Source organism: Trachypithecus francoisi, unplaced genomic scaffold (genome assembly GCF_009764315.1).
Source record: "Trachypithecus francoisi isolate TF-2019V2 unplaced genomic scaffold, Tfra_2.0 Contig01579, whole genome shotgun sequence".
Lineage (NCBI taxonomy): Eukaryota > Metazoa > Chordata > Mammalia > Primates > Cercopithecidae > Trachypithecus > Trachypithecus francoisi.
Window position 1 is genome coordinate 1,300,287 of NW_022681442.1, and position 22,875 is coordinate 1,323,161.

General features: G+C 40.0%; 1 protein-coding gene across 2 annotated transcripts in view; it reads right to left on the bottom strand.

Moving 5' to 3' along the window:
* Nucleotides 1-252: 252 nt before the first annotated feature.
* The window catches only part of GLRX3 (glutaredoxin 3), a 44,293-nt gene continuing 21,670 nt past the window's right edge, over nucleotides 253-22,875 (bottom strand). Inside the window, exons 3-12 of one of the 2 annotated variants that reach the window (XM_033178711.1) lie at nucleotides 21,199-21,287; nucleotides 20,965-21,039; nucleotides 20,046-20,247; nucleotides 13,732-13,904; nucleotides 13,433-13,494; nucleotides 11,228-11,285; nucleotides 9,110-9,162; nucleotides 4,952-4,991; nucleotides 4,769-4,861; nucleotides 253-521 (exon numbers count right to left, since the gene is read on the bottom strand). In XM_033178711.1, coding sequence (XP_033034602.1) covers nucleotides 471-521; nucleotides 4,769-4,861; nucleotides 4,952-4,991; nucleotides 9,110-9,162; nucleotides 11,228-11,285; nucleotides 13,433-13,494; nucleotides 13,732-13,904; nucleotides 20,046-20,085 — 570 coding nt within the window. In that variant the 5' untranslated portion in view covers nucleotides 20,086-20,247; nucleotides 20,965-21,039; nucleotides 21,199-21,287 and the 3' untranslated portion in view covers nucleotides 253-470. The remainder of the gene's footprint in view (nucleotides 522-4,768; nucleotides 4,862-4,951; nucleotides 4,992-9,109; nucleotides 9,163-11,227; nucleotides 11,286-13,432; nucleotides 13,495-13,731; nucleotides 13,905-20,045; nucleotides 20,248-20,964; nucleotides 21,040-21,198; nucleotides 21,288-22,875) is intronic. The other variant, XM_033178700.1, reaches the window with a different exon arrangement.

Below are 22,875 nucleotides of genomic sequence, written 5' to 3' on the forward strand. Positions count from 1 at the left end.
AGAAACTAATTTCCGTTGTTTTTCCCAAGCTGTAAAGAGATCTTTCACCAGCGAGGGGAGCCATTGTATTGGCAAAGGAGTTGTCCTAAATACTGTTGTGTACTGCATTCCGCCACAGTTCTCCATTTTCTGAAGACTGCCTTTCTTAACTGCTAGAAGATACTCATGTACTAAGAAAAAGAGATTTAATGTGGGCTAATTATAGTAGCTCTATGTTTAATATTGCTGTAAAGATATACTTTTTTCATACAATTATTGTTAATAATTTGAAGATGTTTATTGCATTCTATTTTTGGTGGGAAAAAATGTAACATACATTTATTTAGCACGACATTGTGAAATACACAAAACATGTAACTGAGTAAGCAGGAATTTTCTATTCCTAGTCCATTTCTGAGGACTAAATCATGAACTGCTTCCAATGTAATTAAATACTTCTTGCAATAGTTGGGCACCAAGTTTAAGATTTATTAATTTTCTCCTCTCAGTATAGGCAGCAATTCACCATTTTCTTTCAGTTCCTAAAAATGAAAAACAACAATAATAATATGTATATGCATATATAAAAAGATGGAAACATCTAAACAATCACAGCTTGTATGTATATCTGAGAACCAAAAGAAACACTTATTGGATTAAAACTCCAGTCTTTTAACACTCTTATACTAAATGTGCCATAAAACCTGAATACACTATCAGGTTAAAGAATAACAAAGTATTCTTGGCCAAGTGTGGTGGCTCACAAATGTAATCCCAGCACTTTGGGAGGTGGAGACAGGTAGATCACTTGAGGCCAGGAGTTCAAGACCAGCCTGACCAACATGGTGAAATCTGTCTCTTAAAAAATAAATAAATAAGGCTGGGCACAGTTGCTCATGCCTGTAATCCCAGCACTTTGGGAGGTCGAGGTGGGCAGATCACCTGAGGTCAGGAGTTCAAGAACAGCCCGGCCAACATGGTGAAACCCTGTCCCTACTAAAAATACAAAAATTAGCCGGGCATGGTGGCGGGTGCCTGTAATCCCAGCTACTCAGGAGGCTGAGACAGGGAGAATCTCTTGAACCCGGGAGGCAGAGGTTGTAGGGAGCCAAGATTGTGCGATTGCACTACAGCCTGGGCTAGAGCGAGACTCCATCTCATTCATTCATTCATTCATTCATAAATAACTAAATAAATGAAGTTAAAGTATCCTAAAACCAACAGATTGTTTAGTATTAGGAAACAGAGCAACCGGAGCCAGTGAAGCCCCCTATTTAAACTACAGCAATAAATAAGGAAAATAAATCAAGTGACTTTCAAGGTTGAAGAATGAAGCAACGTGGCTGGGCGCAGTGGCTCACACCCACAATCCCAGCACTTTAAGAAGCCAAGGGGGCAGATCACTTGAAGTCAGGAGTTCAAGGCCAGCCTGGCCAACATGACAAAACCTATCTTTACTAAAAATACAAAAATTAGCCAGGTTGGTGTGGTGGCATGTGCCTGTAATTCTAGCTACTTAAGAGGCTGAGGCATGAAAACTGCTTGAACCCAGGAGGTGGAGGGTGCAGTGACCCAAGAGCCAAGATCACCCCCACTGCACTCCAGCCTGGGTGACAGAGTGAGACTCTGTCTCCAAAAAAAACAAACAACAAACAAACAAAAAAAGCAGTGTGACGTTAAAAGCCTACTCAAATATGATGCTTGTTCCCCTCCCGTTCTTCCACTCACAGAGAGGAAACAGGCTTTGCTATTGAAACCCAACCTGGGAATACATCTCTGTCTCAGGAAAAGCTAGAGTACCAGTAACAGGGAAAGGCAGAAACCATCAAAAAGACCTAACAATTCAGAAACAGACATGGCATCAAAAGAGCTACCACTAGATTGACTGGAACTGCAGTACAGGCACCATGCTCCCTGTGCCTGTTTTTCAGATTTAAAATCTGGAGTATAGACCCCAAGTTTGAAAGGAGAGACATGATAAATAAAATTTTCTGGTTTAAACAAACATTTCATATAACATTTCAGGTTATCACTGAGCAGCGTAAACATCAATCAATAAAACCATTAAAATCTGTATGACCTCCTCTCTGGATGAAATTCCAATAGGAATGATGCTGTCACACAAAACCCAGACGGCTTTCAGTCATGTCTAGGGATCTTCTTCTACTATTCAACGAGCAGACACCCTGCCACTGCAAGGGACCCAGCAGGACTTTTCTGAGCACGCACTCAAGAAGGCAGAGAGAGGACCATGCAGCTGAGTGGGCAAGGGCAGGTGGCACTCAGGTGGAATCTGGACTCTGGATTACTAGTGATGGGTGGCTGACAACTCATCTGACCTCTCCATGTCTCTGTTTCCTCATTCTTCTACTGACAGAAGAATTCTGCTCTCTGAGGCTGCTGGGAGATGACGTGAAGCAGCCTCTTAAAGCACCAAAGCAGTGTGCCTGGAACACTGAGATTGCGCCCAATGAGGGAGTCCTCACCATCCTCACCGCTGTTAATGCGAGTTGGCAGGTGAAACATCTAAACCTAACCAAACTAAATCTTCTAAATCTCTCTCAACAAACTGTCTTAAGTACAAACATTCTGCAACAGCAGTAGTGAACCGTTTACTCTTCAGAGGCAATAACAACTCACAATTTTCTCAGGACACTAGATTGGCTGAGTAACCAAATCATTATTCAGTCACTCATTCAACAAAACAAATGCTCATTGCTCCAAAGAGGCCAGTCAGATTAGACCATTTCAAACATCTTTTACTTGAACTGAACATGAAGGACCGCATTCTGCAAGAAACAGATCAAAATGGCATCGAAAGAGCTATTCCATACATCTTCTCAAGGAAAAACGTTAACAATATCACACATTCCAAATGTGTATGTTCTTAGCAGGTGAACATAAAAAAATCATATAACACTCTGTTATATAACTAAAAAGAAGTTATCCACACAGCTTAGCTTTAGAATTAAATGAGATTTATTGATTGTATCTTCCCAAGAGTTACCAATGGCTAAGGTACAGGCTATAAAACATTCAGACAAGAACAGGCTCAAGAGTATTTGGGGGTGTGAGTACTGTTTGTGTCTTACAAAAATAAGATTTTATATATATATAGAGAGAGAGAGAGAGAGACGAAGGGAGGGAAGGAGGGAACGGGAGGAGAAACAGATGCAGATCCGTTTTTGCTGCTTCAGGGCTATACAAGAGCTATAGTCTTAAACATTTTTTTCCTCCAGGAGTGAGACCGTTCCCCAGGAAAAATGTCTCACTGGCTTAAGAAGTATGATATCAAACCTGGAACTCCACAGGAAACAAAACCAGCACAGAGGCCACCACAGGACAAAAACAGTCTCTGCAGTCAATGGAGCTCAAGCTTTGTTTCTATAAAACATATTGGTCCAAAGTGCTGATGTCATTTCAGTGGTAAGCTAGTGCTTCACTTTACAAAAGCATGTGTTAAAAACTTTTATTTTGGCTGGGTGCAGTGGCTCACGCCTGTAATCCCCGCACTTCGGGAGGCCAAGGCGGGCGGATCACCTGAGGTCAGCAGTTCAAGACCAGCGTGGCCAACATGATGAAACCCCATCTCTACTAAAATACAAAAATTAGTGGGGCGTGATGGTGGGTGCCTGTAATCCCAGCTACTCGGGAGGCTGGGACAGGAGAACCACATGAACCTGGGAGGCAGAGGCTGCAGTGAGCCAAGATTGCATCATTACACTCCAGCAGGACAACAAGAGTGAAACTCTGTCTCAAAAAAAAAAAAAACAATTTTTATTTTACAACATAACTAGAGGTAGTACTACTTGCTATTTGTTTTCCACATAAAAAGTCGAAGATCTGACCTCAGAGAAAATTCTCTAATGGACTGAGGCAAGAGGAAGGTCTGAGGGCAGTCAGCAGCCTACCTTTCGGGGCAGTTTTGTTCATGTCCCCGAGCAGAACCTGGCATTCCTGCCCAACATTCCTGTCTAGCTCCTCTCTATATAACCCACCCGGCTACCACCCTCCTCAATACCACCATGCCCACAGTGGGCCTAGGGTGCAGTGGGGCCTGTGGGTAGATATTAAAGCTACAAAGAGCTCATCAAAGAGCTATGGAGCACACAGGTGCTAGTTGGTGGGCCTGCCCTAAATTCTAGACATTAAATATAAGCAAAGTCATGTCCATTTAAAATTCAAGCAAGAAGTAAAGTCACTTATCCATCCAACAACCATTTACTGGACTCCTAAAATACACAAAGCATCAGGAAGGACTCAAGATACATAAGAAATGGTGTCTTATCTAAAACACTTACAATCTAACAGATAACAGATTTCCAAACATCTGAAAACCATAAAGGGACCTACATTTTTTCTCTCAGGGGACCAGGGACAGTGATCTTCAGCCTCTGTGGCAAGGATAGGCAGCATTGGGCCACAGGCCTCACACTGCTGTCAGTCCATGCACCCAAGGGCAGGTGAGTAAGGCAAGAAAAAATAATTTATTGGCTGGGAGCTGAAGCAGGATCTAACAAGGACCCTGAGTGACAGGTAAGATCGCCCCACAGAAAAGGGATGAAATGGCTAGTTCCGGTTTGGAAGTAAGAACAGGCTGCCAGGTGGGGACAGTGAGAATGGCAGGGTACTTATGCACACAGAAATGGTGATACTGGTCTAGAAATGCCTGAGTCAGGCTGGAAACAGGAGTCAAAAACCACTCTCAAGTTTCCATTCAATCTGAAATCATTTGTAAACATACCGAAGTCTTTTCCGCTCTTTAGAACAGCAGAAGAACTGGACTTACCTTCACGATATCCAATCCTCCCACCAGCTCCCCTTTCACATACAGCTGAGGGTACGTTGGCCAATTGGAGTAGGCTTTTAATCCTTGCCGAACCTAAAGAAACAACAGGAATCCGGAAACCATCCTGTCAGGCCCTTACGATTAAAGCTAAGACAAAGGTGAAACATCAAACACAGAACTTACTTCTTCATCCTCCAATATATCGAATGTTTCATATTCAACACTGGAACAAAGAGGAGACATTTTAACTGGAAATACAGTTAAATCAAATTGTAAAACCTCTATGCATTTGATGTTTTTAAAATAATCAAGAAAACTATTTCATTGCTAACAAAATGTACTACAGACCAACGGAAATGATTTTACTTCTTAATCTGTCTGGTACTACACAGAATTAGTCATTCCAAGATACGACTTTATCTGGATTTTTCTCCAGACAATATTGGGTTAGACCAGGGATGGGGAAACTTCTTCTTAAAGAGTGAGACAGTAAACACTTCAGGCTTTAGAGGCCAGTCTCTGTTTTAACTGCTCAGTTCTGCTGGACAGCACAAAAGCAGCCACAGACAACATATAAATGAAAGGATGTGGCTATGTGCCAATATAAGTTTATTTACAAAAATGGGCAGCCAGCTGCAACTTGCCAACCCCTGGGTCAGACCCACATCCCCATCTGCACAAGCCTTCATTAAGTGAACACACTCATCCACTTCTAATATCTAATCCACCCCCGGCTGCTGCTGCTTAACCTCCTGGAAGCTGCCCGTGGAGCAGGATGTAGTAGTGCTCGTGGACGGAGGCTGGAGGGCTCAGCAGCCAGATGACAACCACGCTGCCAGCTCCCTCCACTTTAGCAAGAGACATGCTTTCCACACTTAAACTTATTTCAGAGAGGGTGCTGTTTTTAATGTACAAAAGGCCAATGAAAGCTTTGTGGCTTTATGCCATACAATGAACATTACTCGTACAAAGAAAAATCACTGCATGAATATCCAACTGTATCTACTCAGGGTGATTTCACTCTTAGGTGATCAGGTATTAAGCAAGAATGTATGCCTAAATCCTTGCAGGGTGCCTGAGGGTACAGGTGCAATTCCCAAAGGTGGTCAAAGAAAATGCTACATGTAAAAAAAAACTAGACTTTCCGTAAAACTGAAACTATCACAGGGAAATCTTGTTTATTTAGTAAACAAGTTCCCAAGGAAACTATGCTGCAGGGAACAGTTAAAAAAAAAACAAAAACAAAACAACTAAGTGGCAGGATAAATCAGAAGCAATTACCAAAAACGGAATGTTTGAAAGAAGAGCAAAAAAGGACCCCAATGTAAACCTAATGTTTTTTTAAAAACCCAATGTAAGTCTTTGTTCAAGTTGAACTAACTAAAGGTGGCAGATCTCTTAATACTGTGAAAACAATGAGTTATAAAACTATTCATAGCCGGGCGCGGTGGCTCAAGCCTGTAATCCCAGCACTTTGGGAGGCCGAGACGGGCGGATCACGAGGTCAGGAGATCGAGACCATCCTGGCTAACACGGTGAAACCCCGTCTCTACTAAAAAATACAAAAAACTAGCCAGGCGAGGTGGCGGGCACCTGTAGTCCCAGCTACTCGGAAGCTGAGGCAGGAGAATGGCGTAAATCCGCGAGGCGGAGCTTGCAGTGAGCTGAGAACCGGCCACTGAACTCCAGCCCGGGCGACAGAGCGAGACTCCGTCTAAAAAAAAATAAATAAATAAAAATAAAAAATAAAAAATAAAAAACTATTCATAAAGGATCCAGGAAGCACTGGGCCCAAGTGTATGTATGTGGAGTCCTAACAGTCAATACACTTCCTAAGAGTTATTCATAAAGGGTACCTTTCAAACCTCAATATACACTTGGTTCTCAGCCACGCATGCATGTATATTTTGGCTACTAAAGGAAAAGATAAGAAATGAGAAAAAGTAAAAAGCAGTTTTCTCCACACACTTTCGACTCCCAGCAAGAGCATGGTCTGTTCACGTTAAAAGAAGCTGAGGTCCTGGATGGCCTCACTCATCTTAGGGCCAATCATGCTTAGCAAGTCCGGAGCTGGGAGTCATTCTCTCCCAAAGCAGCCTCCTGCATTCTGTGACAACAGGGTGCTTTCAATACAATGGAGATTAGACAGATATGGGACAGAAAGCCAAGTTACCAAGATGTTCCACCACAGACATGAGCTGGGTCAGGCCCAGTGTGTCGGCTCAGAAGATACCTGAGGAACCTGGTGCTGCTTAGGGAGGGATGGACTGTGTGTGTGTCTCACTGTGGGGCTGCAGCAGAGAGTTGACAAAGAAAGAGCAAAATGACTAGAAACAAGCCAGCCCCCACTGTATAGCCCAGGGCAGGAGTGAAGAAAGGAACAGGCTAGAAGTTACCATCACAATACACTCACTGTACTTGCCTCTATAAAATGTCATAATAATCTGAAGAAAACAACCACATCTTTTTTTTTTTTTTTTTTTGAGACAGAGTCTCACTGTCACCCAGGTTGGAGTGCAGTGGCTTGGTTTCAGCTCACTGAAATCCACCTCCTGGGCTCAAGTGATTCTCCCAGCCTCAGGCTCCTGAGTGGCTGGGATTATAGGCGTGTGCCACCACACCCGGCTAATTTTTGTATTTTTAGTAGAGGTGGGGTTTCACCATGTTCACCAGTCTGGTCTCGAACTCCTGACCTCAAGTGATCAGCCCACCTCGGCCTCCCAAAGTGCTGGGATTACAGGTGTGAGCCACTGTGCCTGGCCTCATATTATTTTTATGTCCCTGAAATTGTATTCGACATGTGCTATTCAACTGACGATTTTCAATAGATCTTTGAAGTATATCAAAGATTACTTGAAAGTAATTTATTTAAAGTTACAGTTAGAATATATGATTTTTAAAAGATGCAATTATGAAATGAGAAATAAACAAAAATATTTGACAAACCCTACAGAATATGTGCTATATATCTCCAAATAAGTGCTTTTGTTTATAACCACAAAAATCAATGGCAGTATTCTTACCTGACAGCTTCACCACTGAGTACATTAAAACTAGGAGCACTGCAATTTAACTTGCGCTACAACTCTCAGATGCAGGTAATGGACCTTAATATGCGCCCCCTCAGCTTTTTGTATTGTTTAGCAACTAGGATATTTGAGAAAAATTTAAAACTACCTATAATATATTCTCCCTGAAATATATTTATGCATGGTGAGGACTCAAGTTACACATCTTCCTCTGGGAAAGTAGACAAATAGTTATTCCAAAGGTTGCCTCAGGACCTCCTTTATGTTACTAATAGGTTGACACTGGCCAGAAAATACCATTTTGGTCTAAGTTAAGGCATTCATAAAATAATACAGCAAAAATAACGAAAAGATACAAATATTTATGGATATAGACATTACAACTGAAAAGCACCAGTGGCAGAACGGAAAAGTTGAAATTTTTTTTTTTTTTTGAGACAGGGTCTTGCTCTGTCACCCAGGCTGAGTGCAGTGGTACAATCACGGCTCACTACAGCCTCACCCTCTAAGACTCCAGTGATCCTCCCACCTCAGTCTCTCAAGTAGCTGGGACCACAGACGTATGTGACCATGCCTGGCTAATTTTTTTATTTTTTGTGGAGAAGGGGTCTCACTATGTTGTCCAGGCTGGTCTCAAACACCTGGGCTCAAGCAATCTTCCTGTCTCAGCCTCCCAAAGTGCTAGGATTACAGATGTGAGCTACTACGCCTGGCCAGGTTGGAATTTTTTTTTTTTTTTTTGAGTTTTAAAAGTTTAACTTTACTTTTTTTACTAAAGTCCAGAAATTTCTCTAAGACAAGTACATTAATGAAATGTTTCCAAAGAAATACCGAACAATATACACTCTAGTCTGCTGAGGGTTCCAGCTCGAGTTCAAACCTAATTCTTGTGCAATAAAAATCAGCATGGATAGCAGATGATCTAGAATACACTGTGTTTTGAAATCCACAGCTGGTTTCATTTTTAACCATAATGAAAAACCAGTACTCCTATTCCATCAAATGTGTTCTATAAGCAATAATAAATTCAGATCCACTGTATTATGCAACATACATCTTTGGAAAGCAACATCAACAGTGAGATCAGATCAGTGGAAATATACACAGTGAAAAGAAATACACAAAGTACTGTAGTTTTATTAAAAACTACTACTTGAGAAAGAAATCTTTCCACAAACAGCATAAAACTGTAGAATGATGAAAGGATTTGGGAAGCTTTACGAAAGCTTAATTCCAATTCTGTCTTCCTGAGAGTGGTGGCAAAGGGCATTTCCTTCCTTCTCTGGGACATCTGAAAACAACATTTACATACCCAGTACTATTTAGTATTTCCAGAATTTGTTTGCTGAATCCACATTTTGCTTCCTAGATGAAAAAAAAATTTATAAAGATTACATTTTTTATATGACCCGAGCAGCACGGTTGTACCTAAAACTCTGTCAACCAGCACAGCACTTGTCCATCGTGGATGCCACTGCTTTCACTCAGCTGGCAGAGCTTCTGCTAATCCCCTCTTCAAGCACGAACCATCTGCACATCAACCCAGGCACACGTGACCCACAGACTTACTTTAGTTTGTAACCACTTGAGATGACATGTGTTCCAACAGTTTATAATCTCTGTGGTCAAAAAGTTCTTCTAAGTGAAACCTAGATTTTCTACAAAGATTTCAGTTCGTTCTTCACCTCACTCATGCAAAATGATCTTAACTCACTTAGTCTTTTTGCAATGATTATGACAATTATTTTCTCATTTCCAACTGGACTCTGACTCCTTTTTTTTTTTTTTAGACGGAGTCTCACTCTGTCACCCAGGCTGGAGTGCAATCTCGGCTCACTGCGATGTCCACTTCCCAGGTTCAAGCAATTCTCCTGCCTCAGCCTCCAGAGTAGCTGGGACTATAGGCGCACGCCACCACGCCCCGCTAACTTTTGGTATTTTTAATAAAGATGGGGTTTCACCATGATGGCCAGGACGGTCTCGATCTCTTGACCTTGGGATCCACCTGCCTTGGCCTCCCAAAGTGCTGGGATTACAGGCATGAGCCACCACGCCCGGCCTCATTTATTTTTACATTGCAGAATACTAACACTTTTTTGAGTTTATGAAAATCTTAAGCTTTTTTCATGCCACAGGACTCCAAATTCCAGCAATCTTGTGCAAAAGATATGGTACCATGTAAACATTTTAATAGCCCTAATAACACTGTTTCCAAAATGTATCAAAACTTTCTAGGTTTCCAGAAAAAAACAGTTTTGAGAATAAATATCCGCTTAAACAATTACCAAGAATAAGAAAAAAATGTCACTTTATCATTACTAGGAATTATTAACTTCCTCTACTGTTTCAATACACTGAAGCAAAACCAAAGAATTTAGGCTCTAACCTAATGATTCCAACATGCTGAAATTTATATTAACATTTTATTTGTTACTGTTACTTTCATTACCTAATTATATTAACCAATTAGTTATGTTAACTAATTAGCTTCATTATACTAGTTATATTAACTTACACACTAGTTATGGCAACCAGAGTCTGCCCTGTGAAGAAGTATTGAGTCCCTTTCCCAATGAGCAAAGTGGTTCTCTGTGTCACTTGCCCAGTGCATCTGGCTACCAAGTGAGGCAGTTTCTTTACTCCAACAGCCTCAACTTTCAAAGCTTTGGTTTCTTTATCTCTAAAATAGTCCAAACTCTGTCCAACCCTGCCTACTTCAACAACTGATTGAGAATTAAATAGAGGTTAAATTGCTATGAAAACTACAAAATATGCTATAAATGTGTATGGCTGGTTTCTGGAAATTACCACTCTGATCTCAATCTGAAAGAAAATTAGTTCTGCTCAAACTATTAGTGGAAGTAATCTATCAAACTTGATATTCAAAATGACGCACAATCAATATGCACTTTCGTCAAAAAGCTACAAGAACCATCCCATTACAAATGAGAATTGCTGACCATTTCACTCATTCATCAAACACACACAGAGCACACCTGCTACAGCCAGGGTTTGCTCCTCCACTGTCACAAAAGGACGATCTAGGGGTGCAAACCCAAGCACCACCAGGTTCCCTGCATTCAGGAAGTCCAGTGACTCAGCTGCACACTCCAGCAGTCCACAAACTCCAACAAAGGATAATGAAATAAGAACTCATACAACCAGTAAAGTGTTAACAGTGTTGACCACGTTAGCTGACAAAGTTTGGCAGTAGAAAGAAATGCACCCCACTGAGATGTTGATGATAAAGTCAAGCAAAATGTAGATTACTTTGTTTGATCTCCGTAAGCACCAATTAAGGCCTGGATAACTTCCTGATACTGCTACAGCTTCATTAGCTAAAGCTAGGAAAAAGAGATTTAACTGTCCCCTTGTTGCAGATGTTAACATCAAAAGAAATTACAAATAAAACCATTTTTGAGTTCTTTACCTGTTTGTTTCCTTTCATAAAGAGCATCACAGAAGCTTTATTTGTCAGCACTTTGAGCCTAAAGAGAGAAAATTGATATAAAACGGCTCAGCTCAATTATGCAACACCACTTTTCCTCCGCTTCGTGAGTAACATGCATATTTGAGGGATGGCAGGATGACAGTTCACAGCTTTGAGTGGTATTAAACAAGCAAATGCGTTGACATTTTCCTTGATTTCATTCTCTCCCTAAGCCACTGTAAAACACAATATGGCTTTTAAGGCAAAGAATGTTCCTTCAAGTTGCAATTTAAGCCCATCAACTCACAGTAATAAAAAAAATAATAATAATAACCAATTCAGTAAGGACTTGTTCAATAAGGGGCCTATATATTAAGCCCATCCAAAACTTCCAGAACTAGATCTTGTGTGCACCATCTTCCATCACGATGCTGCATACCACTGTACACGTGTAAAGCTCACAAGGTCGGACTGCAGTGTGACAGCATTAAACCTCAGAACATCAACTAATGCCAGATACTCAAATCAAATACTCTCATCTTAACATTATATTTTATATAGTCTTTCTCCAACATCATAATCTAACATGCTGTCAGGAATTTTAATTATCTGTATACAGCCACAAGTTTAGTCACAAATCTCAGGAAGTCAGTGTCGGGATGACAGGTCACTAAAGAACCTAAGCTCCACGGGGCCACACCACCATGTTCTCCCAATGCAAGGCTCAACAATCTCCTTATAAACACATCCCAAATGAAATGCATAAATCATGCACAAAGCTGTATCACTTACATTGCCAACCGAGTGGAATCAGCTCAAGTTCAGAAAAATATGAATGGATACAGAAATACGATGCTGACCCTGACAACCCAATAACTAACCCAGCCACCTGGATACAGGGAACCACAGCTCACAATGTACTGCCAAAATACACATCACAAGTCCATGAAGTCCACTTCCTGCACTCTGCTCACTAGGAGCCCTTTAAATTATTACTCAAAATATGCTGAATTTTACTTTCTACATAATTCTAACCAGTTACCTTTCGGTGTCTGCAAGCACAGATTTAGAAACAGCACATTAGGAAAACAAAGGTCTGATGGAGACAAGACAAGTAGCAAGTGTACTCAGCAGAGAAGGAAAATCAACTGAACAGCGAATATAAGCATATAAAAAGCACAGCTGTCCTTGGAGAACACACAGCCTCCATGGGCCAAGGGCATCACCAGGCTACAGGCAAGAACCACACATGAAGACGTCCAGAGTCAACAAAGGGATGCAGAGCATCACTTTCTCACGAAGAACGCAGGAAATGGTACAAACCACAGGACAGAATGCGGTACTCAAAGATCAGCCTTACATACGTGGAATGGAATATTATTTATAGAAATTATTAATTAACGAGAGAGAAATGAGGTATTTATTATTATTACACACTTTTAGAAATTCTCAAGATGTTACATGGCAAAAAAAAATTACCAAAGGAAGGTTTATCTTACAATCTCCAGCCCCAACTATGAATGGCTGATTGCTCACATAGTAAGTTCCTTTTTAAAGTTCTATATTAATTCACATTTACTGCAATAAAAATCCCATTAAGTTGCCTTATACACCAAAGTCCAACATTTCTGTAAGAGAACTTCTCCAAAAGCCAACTGAGATCCTTGATAAAACAAATACATGTTTCACAGCCCCAAAACCTGCTCATGTAAGTTCTCGTGGTCTAGAAAGGCCATGAGAAGTGCCCAAAGCTTGTTGCGAGGTGATGAGCTTTTCACACTCACCACTTGTCACTCAGTGCTCTGGCGTTGGGGCAGCACCCGCAGCAGTCACCAAGGCTGCACCCAGGAAAACACGAGTGTGCTGAGGTTACGCCATGGAGCAGTGACAAGACAACTGGACCCTGGCTCTGAAATGCAGAGAGGTAAGCAAAATTTGGTTGTTCCACAGAAACAATGACATTTCTATAAAAGCAAAGAAGATCCTCCACATGATCATTAAGTTGGTGCTAAAATTTCTCCAATCCAAATTAGATTTGCCAAAGTTTGCATGGCTAGTTTGACTAAACAATGAAACTATGACCTCTGGCATACAAATACCAAATCCTTGATTTCTACACAGAAAGAGCAATGCAAAACCTGAGGACTTTAAAATATTTTTAACATATTAAATGATAGACTATTTAAAACTTTTTAAAACACTTACCTTTCCTCTAATTTGGGAGCTTTGGGACAAATTGTATCCAGTTCTTCAGATGCTTCTAGCTCCTAAAATAAGCACACATGTCAGTTTTATTAAAAAAAATTATTATAACATAAATCTCCTTGATCACACCATAACACAGCTTATTGATCAATCAACTAATCAGAAATACTGTGTATTCATTGCAGGTTCTTATTAGTAAATATAGATTCATAAGAAATTTGTATCTTAGATTTATCACATTTTAAAAAGTATGCTGTAAATGGAATTTATTCACAAAGCACAGACTTCTCAATTCTAACCTTAATTATATCAAGTCCTCCTATGAGCTCTCCAGAAACGTAGAGCTGAGGATAGGTAGGCCAATTGGAATAGGCTTTGAGTCCCTGTCGAACCTCTTCATCTGAGAAGATATCAAAACTGCTAAACTGAATATTATGTTTGTGAAGAATTTCCACCATCTGCTTGCTGAAACCTGTACACAAAAAAAGAAAATAAAGCACTTAGCTTCTCTCTCTCGAAACACATACACATGATAATACATTAGTTCAGCATACATATCATCTAATGGACATAGACACCTGCCTTATTTTGCTGGTGATTTAATTAGCATGGCTGAATAGTATACAAACAGAAAATAAATTCCTGGATCCCCTTATTTGACCTTGAACCATATCACACACTCAGATATGACTTAACTTTTTGACACAACTGTGAGTATTAAAAAAAAAAAAAAAAAAAAAAAAAGTGGTGTATTTATTAAAGTTACTCTTCAATATTATGGACATTTTTTGTCACAGAAGAAATAGCACTAGCCAAAAAGCACAGACCTGAGGGTGATGGTGCACACCCGTAATCCCAGAGACTGGGGAGACTGAGGTAAGAGGATCACTTGAGACCAGAAATCTGAGGCTGGAGCAAGCTATGAGATTGTCACTGCACTCCAGCCTCCAGTTTGAGTGACAGAGCAAGACCCTGTCTTTAAAAAAAACCAGAAATCTGAATCTGACACCTGCTCCCTCCACCCACCAAGGTGACACATGATGAGGCCATGGGTGGCCTCCGCTCAGCACTTTCCTAGTAATCAGGAGACTGACCTGACGCTCTGGACAGTCCCTCCCAGCCTTCCTGTTGTGAACCTACAAGAATCAGTTCTGGGCAGAGGAAAAAATTCTACAATTGTTATTTTTAACAACTACTTGACTATACTAAAAACTCAATGCTGTTTCGTTTCTACCGCCATTTTACTACTTCCTGAGTTCCCACTTTGGTAGTTCTCAATCTTCACTATCTCTAAGTAGGATAAATTAAAAATCAAGAAGGCATGTGTTCTCCTGTAGTCTGAAATACACACAGTACATTGAATTTTAAAACTATCTTCTCTGTTGTTATATATGAACCATCAATAGATTGACGGTATTCTTTCTCATCTCATGTCATAACTTGACAGTTTCTTTTTTAAAACTATTTACACTCCCTAAAGTATGTAATGTAATTTTTTTTACTACACTATAGTGACAATTTTATGTTCCATGATTTTATTATACTTTTGTGACACATTTTTATTCTGTACTTTTTTGACATCATCTTATTATGACATTAGAACTGAAGAATAAGAGTGTGAATATCAGTCTTTTATAAACCTATTAGCCTAGTCTGAAAAGAAAAGTATTTTTCTTTCCATAAGCTAATTCTTCTCCATTGTTCCCAATACTTTGTAGGGCCCTACTCTTTCACGCCTCATTCTTCTTCTCAAACACAGTTACAATTCACTGGAAAGGAACCTATTCTTCAGATTCAAAATTTCTAAAAGACTTAGCAGTATCAGCAATTATTTTTAAATAAAATCAAACCATAAAATTCAATATAAGATTAATTGCAAGAATGGGCTTTACTGATGTCACCCAAAATCATATTTACTATTAAAACATGGATCTACAAGTGAGCTCCAAACATTTTCCAGTTCTGCAGTTTATTGAGATGAAGCACTAGTATTTATTTGTATAGCATGTAAGTTGCTTTTCCTACATCTGAAGTGTGAAGTTCATGTACAGCCTGAAGTAAAACACTGATTCTGAAATTTTTTTATTCATCTGGGAGTTCATTAGTAAACAGCTAACGGCTGATTGCTGATGGTTATTCTGTTGCCAATATATTAACTCATTTTTACTGTAACTGGCGGAGAAAAAGCTTTATTTTAGCTTTAGGCAATTACATGCAGACTAGAAAGATTGATTGGTAGTGTTTCATTTTTAAGGGTTAAAGTGGCAGACTAGAAATGTTATGCTTAAGGATAAGATGGCAAGAAGGCTTTATTCTAGTAACAAAATATTTACACACTTTTTTTAAGAAAAATGCATGCAAGCAATAAAAATATTTAAATGTAGAAAAGTAATGTTTAACTGCCACAGAATCCCCATTTCCACCCCCAGTCATTTCTACTCATGACATGAATAGGTGCCTAACACCGCATCTCATCACTACCTAACAATAAACCCTAAAAAACATCTTTGAAACCTGATTTTGTGGCTGATACTGATTTAAAAGTAAGAGCCCAGTTGAATGACTCTCACTGCAGGAGGAATATCTGACTATGACTCAAAAACCTTTTGCTTTGCTAAAAGCTTTGTTAACTGAAATAGCTGTAAGAATTCCCAAATAATTAACCTGCTCAAGGATTTAAGATTCTGTTTAAGATGACATATATCTCAGTGCTTCTGGAAACTCTTCCTAAAACAAGCATTTTCCTGTCTTCATGAGGATCACAGAATAAGGACAATCCAATTCTTTTCAACTGAGACCCCATCTACATGTCAGGCTCATAACACACCATACAATTCTGCAGGCAGAGCCCACGTGAAGGATAAGAAGATGGAGACATGACCTATGCAGGAGCTGGGCTGAGTCCAATGGGGCTCCAGCAGAAACCCTAAAAATGGCTTTCAAGGTTTTCTACATATAAAATTTAAATGTTACTCATTCATGTTTTTCTGATTAGCAGAAAGCAAGGTGGGGACCAACTGAACAGACATGGTTATACTCCACAGTGGAGTTCAGCGGTGTTAGCAGAGGTAGCGCTTTCAAAGCTAATTTAGTGCAAAACAAGGAAAGGGCAGCCACGTGCGTGCTCACAAGATGAGACGGCCAGCGCTTTTATAAAGGGGGCTTTACCTACACCCTTCTCTAAAATGCCAGCAGAAGAGCAAAAACAATGCTCCAGTAAGCAGGCTCGGAAAGGAACAGCAGAGGGTCCAGGGGACTTATGTTCCCATAAGAAAACAGTTTAAAAATATTTTCCAGCTAATCCTAAGTATTTTATTAAAGAACAGCAACATTCTTAAATGATCTATTTACTATGTAAGACAGAAAGACATGTAACAGAAAATATCAGGAAACAGAAAAACCCATTGAAAATGTAGTTATAAAAATTACATAGAAAACAAGTACTTTGAAAGAAGAAACTGTAACCGTTCAATCATACGTATCTCAAAATATTTATTGTCTTGTATTAATTAAATATCTATAACACCATGTTTTCAGACGGCTCTGAAATGTGTTTTGTTCTCTTGTTTTGTTTTGAGACGGAGTTTCACTCGGTCACCCAGACTGGAGTGCAGTGGCTCGATCTCGGCTCATTGCAACCTCTGCCTCCCAGGTTCAAGCGTTTCTTCTGCCTCAGCCTCCCAAGTGGCTGGAATTACAGCATGCCACCACGCACAGCTAATTTCTGTATTTTAGTAGAGACAGGGTCTCACCATGTTGGCCAGGATGGTCTCAAACTCCTGATCTCAAACGATCCGCCCACCTCAGCCTGTCGAAGTGCTGGGATTACAGGGGTGAGCCACCACGCCCAGCCCTGAACTATTTCAAAGTTTTTTATTCTATTATTTGTGCAGTCTTCCAAATGTCACTCCATTATAATAATATAAATATAAATAATATGTTTAACATAAATATAAAAATGCTAGCAGTATATTCTAAATTCAGTTTAATAAAGTAAAAGGTAAGCAGAAAAATTATAATTTCTAAATTTCTAATTTACTTGAATAATCATACAATATCTGCACTGAAAAGGCCCTCCAAGATTGGCTCCAACAGCCAATCTTATTCCCAACAGCACCAGAAGGAATTAAAGGCATAAGGGAGGGTACCTGACTTGTCTCCAAAGTTGCTAAGGCCGCAGGGGTGGGCCCTGAGGCTCGCCTGGCATGACATCCAGTGTAGCACACTTCCCAGGACGCCCTTCTCCTCTGAGCACCCCTTCCCCAAGCTTCAGTGTTGCCACCTGCCTTTTCATTAGTTTTATCATTCAGAAAAGACTGAGACTGCTGCTGTTCAACCCCAAAGGAGAGAATACTGTAGAGATTTCACTGTAGGTGTGCTTCACCCACATTTCATAGCCAGTTCTACTGTACCTGAGATCTGAATGAAGGTACTGAATACGATCCATTCGACTGAAGTGGTAAGTTCTCACTTAGTGGCTACCACATAAAGTACAAGAAATGATTTTCATGTTTCATGGAAGAAGGTGAATGTGAACCATTTGCAACCCCTGTTTTTAACAAAATAACAAACGCAACAGAGACTATCTGTTGCTACCTTTAGTTTAGTACAGACTAAGTTAGCTTTGCAATACATAAACAGCAGGCATTATGTGACACATAAATACTGGCAGTGAAATTTTTTAGTCAGAACTAAGAGATACTTTTAAGACAGAATTCACAGGTGGCTCACGACTGTAATCTCAGCACTTTGGGAGGCCGAGACGGGCGGATCACCTGAGGTCAGGAGTTCGACACCAGCCTGACCAACACAGACAAACCCTGTCTCTACTAAAAATACAAAAAAATTAGCCAGGCGTGGTGGCAGGCACCTGTAATCCCAGCTACTCAGGAGGCTGAGACAGGAGAATCGCTTGACCCCTAGGAGATGTAGGTTGCGGCCCGCTGAGATCGCACCATTGCTGGGCAACAAGAGCAAAACTCCATCTCGAAAAAATAAGAATTCATCATGAAACTTTAGTTTTAAAACTAGACATTATCATAACCTAATATGTAATTTAATAACCCTACAGGGAAGAATTTAGAATCAAATTCACACTAGAAGCTTGGCTATCTTTATAAAGTCACTCTGGACATGCTGTAATCACATTAAGAGCATACTCAAAATAAAGTCCCTCCTGTGTAGTTGATATAAATACTCTTAAGAGTCTCAACAGCATCATCAAATGGCATTAAATGCTCAATTATGCAGCATACTAATGTTGTAGTAGGCACAGTAAAAAGAAAATAACATAAACCCAGTACCAGAGGGGTCAAATAACTCTAAAACTTACTTAAGGACAAAATTATAAGCATCCATGTGTATAGAAAATAAGAGTGACGGCCGGGCGCGGTGGCTCAAGCCTGTAATCCCAGCACTTTGGGAGGCCGAGACGGGCGGATCACGAGGTCAGGAGATCGAGACCATCCTGGCTAACAGGGTGAAACCCCGTCTCTACTAAAAATACAAAAAACTAGCCGGGCGAGGTGGCGGGCGCCTGTAGTCCCAGCTACTCCGGAGGCTGAGGCAGGAGAATGGCGTAAAACCCGGGAGGCGGAGCTTGCAGTGAGCTGAGATCCGGCACTGCACTCCAGCCCGGGCGAAAGAGCAAGACTCCGTCTCAAAAAAAAAAAATAAAAAATAAAAAAAAAAAAAAAATAAAAAATAAGAAAATAAGAGTGACTACAGGCCAAGATTTCGAAATCTTTCCATTACTAGCAGCTATAAACTGGAAATGACAGCAATGCGGGAAGAGAATCATTAAGACAGTGATGACACAGGGGAGACAAAAGCACACAGGGTGGACACAAAAACACTAAAATATTCCACAAATTTTTAAATTGCTGAATCTGAACTAGGTGAAAAACAGGAGACTCCAAGAAAGAAAAAATAACTGCTAACAGCAAAAGCAGCTAAACAGGCAAAAGAGACAGCAATACGGCAGTCGGAACCTAATCCTAACTCTGCTTACCAGGTGATCTTGGGCAAGTCACCTCTATCTTTGAGTCTGAGGACTTAAGTATAAAACAAAAATCTGAATTAGATGAGTTCCGAGACTCCTTTTGGTTCCAACATTCTGAGTCCATAATGCAAACTAATTCTTTTTTTTTTTTGAGACGGAGTCTCACTCTGTCGCCCAGGCTGGAGTGCAGTGAGGCAGTCTCGGCTCACTGCAAGCTCCGCTCCCCGGGTTCACGTCATTCTCCTGCCTCAGTTTCCCGTGTAGCTGGGACTACAGGTGCCTGCCACCATGCCCGGCTAATTTTTTTGTGTGTATTTTTAGTAGAGACGGGTTTCACCGTGTTAGCCAGGATGGTCTCGATCTCCTGACCTCGTCATCCGCCCGTCGCAGCCTCCCAAAGTGCTGGGATTACAGGTGTGAGCCACTGCGCCTGGCCTGCAAACTAATTCTTCTATAGTGTCATTGGGAGTTATAACCTTTCTGATTTTAAAGGTATGTGAAGACAAGTATAAGATGTATAGTATAACTTGGAAACAGGATGCCCATCTCAACCAAACCCTGTTCTGGGAAAGCATCCATTTTGTATATGTTATCTTAAAGGCAGCTTCTTACCACAGCGTGGTTCTTGAGGAGTTCCTTTCATAAATAGCATGCAGGGGGCAGCATGAGTCAATTTCTTCAAGCGAAGGTTGAGATCTTCTTTAAGATGTTCATTAGCGCTGGGTGGGAAGGAGCCACTAGACGCATGTCGCTGAACTTTTTTGGTCAACTCTGGGGCGTGTGCACCATCTAATCGGTCGATTTTCTGAGAATTCTAAAGTTTAAAAAGTTATTTAGAATACGTGCAGCATTCCATAATAATGACATTGTTCTAGCAAATTTTTAAAGGAGACAACAGTATTAATGGATATGTAAAAAAAGAAACCCTCATTGCCAACTGCCTGCACTGCATCTCAATTTTAGAAATACATAATAATTTTTTTCTTTTCTTGGAAACACACAGAGAAAACACTGCCACATCTCAAAGTCAAATCAGGTCAGTCTAACATAATACAAAAAAGACTGCCCCCACACTGGCTGGGATGAATCTATTATTAAGTATAAATGAGGCATTTGGGGAACTACGATGACACCCATGGGTGCCCAGCACAGTTGTGCACCTGCCTCCTAAGACTCATTCATCAAACCAGAACCAGCCAGAGGTTCCATTATGTCCAGGCACATGCTCTGAACAACCAATTTAACCAACTCAGGGAACACTGGCATTCCACAGCCACATATCTGAATTTTGATCAAGAAGCTCTTGATTCTGGCTGCTGGCCCTACACAGTCCATGTAAGATGTTGGCAAGCAGCTGGCATGGTCTTCTTTTTCAGCATGGGTGCAAAATGAGACTATCAGAAGAAAGGTGGAAGGCCAGAAACAGCAAAATACCTAATATTCGGGGATTAGGGAGAGGGTAAAGACACAAAATAGGTAGCCCCATGGCACCCTACAAATGGATAATCTCTTGTACCACCTTTATCCTTACCTTAAAAAACAGAAAAGTGGGAACAGAGCTAATTTCATATTTTTCAGATACTTCAGGAACACCTTCAGCTTCCAACTTTAAAATAAAAGAATTCAAACTTGATTATTACAAGGTCCTTTTTCTCTACTTCGATATGTAAATCAGTTTCACATGCATTATTCCTTCAAGTAGTTGGCATTTTTAAAGAGTATGGTACAAAAGTTTATGACACATTTACATTTAAATGAGACTCACTGGGCTGGCATGTCATCCACTGAGTTTGCAGTGTCAAAAGAGGTTCAGAGGTTTTTATTTTGTTGCACATTTCAAAAGATGCCTGGAGGCTGTGAATAAAATTTTTGGTGCACTAGTGACCTAGTAAATTTTCAATCATATGCAGCTACTACTATATTGAAATCCATAAATCACTGACCCCAGTTATGTCATGATTACAGTGCTTATTTTCTGCCCACAGCAATTCTTGCTGTTTGCTCTATTGACTAATTTCAAGAGGCAGTACATCATGACTGACAGTTGCAGCCTTCTGCAAATTATGAAGCAAAAAGGACTATTTTTTCAATAAACTATTGATGTCTGATAAATTTTGCTTTTAACTCCTGCAAGGCTGCTGGACACTAGGCAGATATCTTGCTAGGTTACTTGCTTCCGGTCTATTTACAATGTAAATGCCTTTTAAATAAGATGACTGCATTGTTTGATAATTTCCTTGAGGCCCCTCAACAAGACAGGATGTGATATCTGACGCATGAATTTAAAACATTATTTAGTAACAGAATTTCTAAATAATTAGAGCACAATTACTGTAAGCTATTTATTTAGGTCTTTATAAATGATATACTTTGAGAAATACCAAGATATATCCTTCCCTCATAGGACTGTCAATTTAATATAAACTTTTTGAAACCAATAAAAATCTGTATTCACATTATACCTGTAGGAAATAAAATTTATTGATAAATTAGATTGTTAAAAGTTTTTAAATCATATACACTGTATTTTTCCAAGACGGAAAGATTTCCACTGGGCTTGAAATACTATTTTTATTTAGAGCCTTACCCAATCAGGTTATATCTACCCAAATAAAGTTTGCAGATAAAGTGGGAAGCAAAGTCATATGTATTTGGTTTTTATCTTCTATCTCCTACATTCGCGGGTGCTCTTTTACTACCTTAATTTTTAATTTTTAGAAAACCCTTGTGCGACAATATTTTTAATTGTTTCCATTTTTAAAATGTACTTATGTGAAAATTCCATAATATCAACGTCTAATAATCTGAAAAAAGAACAAAAAGATAAGGCATTCTGAGACAGCGATTTAGTACAAACTCTCAAAAGTTTTAAAGACGTTTGTGCTATTTTCTTTTACATACACAACAGCACACTTAGATCAAAGATGACCAGAAAAGTTGACGAGTAGGGCATGCCTACATTACCATCCTCCAGCTCATTATTTTCTGTCTTTCAACTAACATCTATGGAGTGCCCACTGGGCATTGTGCAAAGATCAGAAAATGGCCCTTCCTTTAGTACAACTGAATTCTAATCAAAAAGTAATACAAATCTAAAAACAGGGCAATACTAAGTAGAAATAAGGTAATGTGATCTTAAACCAGAACAAAACAGGTAGCACCCTGACTCATAAAAACAAATTCCGATCTTCTTTTAAAATCTGATTTCTTAGCCAGCCATGATGGCGGGTGCCTGTAATCCCAGCTACTTGGGATGCTGAGGCAGGAGAATCGCTTGAACCCGGGAGGCAGAGGTTGCAGTGAGCCCAGATCGCACTATTGCACTCCAGCTGGGGCGACTAAGCAAAACTCCGTCTCAGAAAAAAAAAAAAAAAAAAAATCTGATTTCTTCTTATATTCTTACATTCCTGCTGGTTTCCAGTGGAGTAACAATTACAATTCT